Below are 4,344 nucleotides of genomic sequence, written 5' to 3'. Positions count from 1 at the left end.
TGGGAGTTTCACCGTGCGTAACGTCAGGGCTGCTCTGCGTCTCTGCGCTCAGTGCTGCCTCTGGTGGCTGGAAGTTAAATTGAAGATGACGATGGGAGCGTGGAGTAGGCAGTAAAAGCCTGTGGCCACCAGTGGCATCGGGGTGATATGACTGTCCTGTGTCAGGAGGATACATTAACTTTGTAATTTATCCAAAAGTCCAGAAGACTCACTTGTGGGAACATTTGAATTTGATCTATAACTTTGATAAATGGACCTCAAAGCGTGCGTAAATTTGGCTATTTGGTCATAATGTTTGATTGATTTGAGTTTGATACATTTTGAAAGTCCATATGGTCGAGGGAAAAATAATTACAGGGACCATTCCCTGTGTTTTACAACACATTGTCAATTGTATTCATCTCTTACCATGGAATTTTGCCAAAACCCCGGATCCAGCATTTTGGCGCTGAATTATTAGAAAGAAAAGTTGCACCTCGATGCTGACGTGCCCAAAGGACCCACAGTGTTTCTTAGTGGCTGTCGGTGTAAATTGACTTTTTTTTTTTGGTGTCCACTTAATTTTCACCTTATCAACATGTTCAACAAGAGCTTCGCGGCTTTCACTCTCGGCGAATCTCATTAAGATGCCATTAAAACGTGTACTTTTTTTTTTAACTCGGCTCCATATGTATGCAGAACGGGATGTCTGTATCACAGGATACAGCCTCTCCGTCGTTCAGAGGTGAGTCTCTTCAGCACCTCCTCGGCGCTGCTCGTGTGCGTCCTTTAACATATCCGCGCACTCCAGCTGGAGACACAGCGCGCATCACACCACGGGCGCATCGGAGCTTTGACCAGAGCCAAGCAAGTGGCGTTTTTCTATGTAATTTACTTGTCCGACCTTTTTTTCCCCTTTCTCCTCGTATGTAATGCAGGACAGTATGGGATTATTAAAAGAGAAATTGGCAGGTTTTCCACTTCGATGCCGGTGAGACAAACTTGAGGAATATTTGAAGATGAAGATCTGCCATAAACCCTGAAATACTTTCATCCGTGCAGAAGTGGCGTATTTTGTGACTAGATTAAATCCAGTTACAGGTAAGATGATATTTTTGTTGACTTTTTGGCACAGATGCACATGTCAGTGGGTGTGCAAAGGCAACATTACCAGGTTAATGTGATTGTTCCATTCAAATTAAGTTGATCAAATCTAAATAACATGTTTTAAGCACTCACTGTACTGCAGTGTTCCCCAGTCTGCAGCGTTGCTGTTAATTAATAAAATGGTGATGTTCTTGCTTGTGTATTGAAACAAAATGTGATTTAATACCACAAAATCCTCGGTTGGCAGAGTTGCTAACAATATGAATTAAATTCCTGAATTGACCTCATTCTCACTTTATTTTTCCTTAAGCTGGATTTGCATGATTAACTATGAGTATGCATTTATTCAGCTGGAGATCCACCTTAAGCCGCTAAAAGCAAAAGTTAGAGCAGAATCCATGGCCTTGAGCAGTGAGGGAGAAAAATACCACATGGAAAAAATGAAGAATTTAAAGTAGCCACTTTATTAGAATAGTATTTCATCAGTTGTTCTGATGGCAAACCCTTTTCACCTCCTTTTGACTGTGCTGGCTCTGGGCTGTTCTTTTATAGACAGAATACCTGTTGCACAGTGTATGTGCAGTGCCTCATACAGCAAGTTCACAAGAAATATTTCTTAATAGTGACAAAATATTACTTAGACCAACAGTGATCGGTGAGTGCTTCAAGGAGGGATTATGGTTTATTTCAGTGGTCTGTTTCTGTAGGAATAATAAACCATCATATATTATGCAACACAAACAAAAGATGTTTCTACCAATGGGTTTCCAACTGTTACATTACACAAGATTCTGTCCATCCACCTGACTCAGACAATGCACATTTATGGACAAATAGGCTCTGTTTTCACTGAGCTCAAACATTTGGTCGCCTATTCACCAAAAACAAGACTCCAGGCAGTGTCCACCCTACCCTGCTGCCATGGTGAAAATGATAAACTGGCATAATAAAACCTCTTATTTTATTGGCACCAAACTAAGTTGTCAGACCATGTTTGCCTCCTGTGCATTGGCAGTGACAAGCACTTCAATCTGACTGTGGCGAGGCAATTGGCAGTACAGTGATTCCCCTCGTTCAATTACTTAGGCTGGGATTAATTTACATCCATGCCCACCCCCTAATAAATTGAGAAAATGTGTCAACAGAGAATTTAGCGTAACCTGTCGCAGCTGATCATGTGAAGGGCAAGCATTTACCCGGGGAACGTTTATGACTGTAGAGGTGTGCAGAGTGATTTCCCTTGGTAGCAGTGGCTGACCAAGTAAACACACAAGGAATTTCTCTCCTTCAGGTAGAAAGCACTGCCTAAGACCCCAAGGTGCTCCTTTCAACACATGCTATCAATCAGGTCTGCTCTCAAGAAAGAGAATTCAGATACAAAATCAATAAAATCCTCTGAGACAACGTTGGACATACAGGTGATTAGAAAAAACACATTTCTTTCAAAAGGACACAAGTAAATATACTGCTGAAAGTAAAAGCTTCTGTTCTGACTGATATTTATGACATCACAGAGATTATTTTATTGTGGCTCATCACTCATGCGCACAGTGGTGCAATGCAAAAACGCCATATGCTAGCCATTCATTACATTCAGATGAATTGCTTCAATGGACTAACATCTGTCAGCAAGTGGTCTGAATAGAGGAAGGAACAGAGTTCACAATCAATATTGATGAAGACGATGACTGTGGATCTGACTTTTCTTCTTCTGTAAAGCATAAAATCAATATCAAAATCCATATCAAGTGGAATGACTTTTTTATTCTCTGCCAACTAGACCATAACTGTCAGAACTGTAAAAATCACTGGGAAAAGCTCATTTTAATGTAAGCTTTTATGTGTGCAGGTGAGATGCCATAATCCACATGAGACAGTAAAGTATCATGGACTCCTGGATCTTCCCCTCATCCCCTCCAAACCTGTCGGAGCACCTCATGTATGATAGCTTCGTGCAGGGCAATGAGTCCGACCTCCGTGGGAACTACACAGACCACAGCTTCAACAAAACCAGCACGGTGGTCATCACCTGCCTGTACTTTCTTGTTTGCACTGTGGGGCTCTGTGGAAACGCCCTTGTCATCTATGTCATCCTGCGCTACGCCAAGATGAAGACAGTTACCAACATCTACATCCTCAACCTGGCAGTGGCAGATGTGCTCTTCATGCTGGGCCTGCCATTCATCGCCATCCAGCTGGCGCTGGTCCATTGGCCATTCGGTCCTGTGCTCTGCAGGGTGGTGATGACCGTCGACTCCCTGAACCAGTTCACATCCATCTTCTGTCTGATGGTCATGAGTATCGACCGCTACCTGGCTGTGGTGCATCCCATTAAGTCCACAAAGTGGCGCAAGCCACGCATGGCCAAGACTATAAACATAGCAGTGTGGGGGGTGTCGCTGATGGTTAACCTGCCCATCGTTATCTACAGCGGCCTCATCACGAAGCACGACGGTTGTTTCTGCACCATCGTGTGGCCTGAGCCTCAAGAGGCCTACTACACAGCGTTCATGTTCTACACTTTCATCCTGGGCTTCTTCCTGCCCCTCATGGTCATCTGCCTTTGCTACTTGTTCATCATCATTAAGGTGAAGTCCTCGGGCATCCGTGTGGGCTCGTCCAAGAGGAAGCGCTCAGAGAGGAAGGTGACTCGAATGGTGTCCATCGTGGTGGCAGTGTTTGTCTTCTGCTGGCTACCTTTCTATGTTTTCAACGTCACCTCGGTGACGGGTACCATCAGCACCACTCCCATCCTGAGAAGCACCTTTGCTTTTGTGGTCGTTCTAGGATACGCCAACAGCTGCGCCAACCCCATCCTCTACGCCTTCCTGTCTGAGAACTTCAAGAAGAGTTTCCAGAATGTTCTATGTCTTAAGAAGGTGGGTGGCCTGGATGAGGTTGATCGTAGCGACAGCCGACAGGATAAGTCTCGCATGATGAATGACCCCACAGAAACCCAAAGTACTCTGCTGAATGGTGACCTGCAGACCAGCATCTGAGGGGATGTTGATAGTACTCACTCATACGGACAGCCATCTCTCTCAAAACTAATAACAGTCAGCTCTTATCAACATCTGTAAGGTCACATTGAAGAGGGAGAGGACATGATTAAATATTAAACAATGAGTTCACAGAGGAACATGTCCCTTGTTAAGGGACAAAGCACCAACAGATATTAAATATAAAAACATGTCGAACTGCACTGTTCTTCTGTCTGCCTCTGACACATTGATGGGTTTCCCTTGCTGTAAACAAATC

General features: G+C 43.9%; 1 protein-coding gene across 1 annotated transcript; it reads left to right on the top strand.

Annotated features, from left to right (window-relative positions):
* The first annotated feature begins 2,965 nt into the window (after positions 1 to 2,965).
* LOC118323348 (somatostatin receptor type 2-like) lies at positions 2,966 to 4,085 on the top strand. Its single transcript, XM_035655297.1, has one exon. The coding sequence runs from the start codon at positions 2,973 to 2,975 to the stop codon at positions 4,083 to 4,085; it is 1,113 nt and encodes a 370-aa protein (XP_035511190.1). The 5' UTR covers positions 2,966 to 2,972.
* Positions 4,086 to 4,344: the final 259 nt, after the last annotated feature.

Source organism: Morone saxatilis, unplaced genomic scaffold (assembly GCF_004916995.1).
Source record: "Morone saxatilis isolate NCDOM2014 unplaced genomic scaffold, NCSU_SB_2.0 Contig14, whole genome shotgun sequence".
Lineage (NCBI taxonomy): Eukaryota > Metazoa > Chordata > Actinopteri > Moronidae > Morone > Morone saxatilis.
Note: the sequence above shows the minus strand (reverse complement) of the source record. Positions and strands in the feature narration are given on the sequence as shown.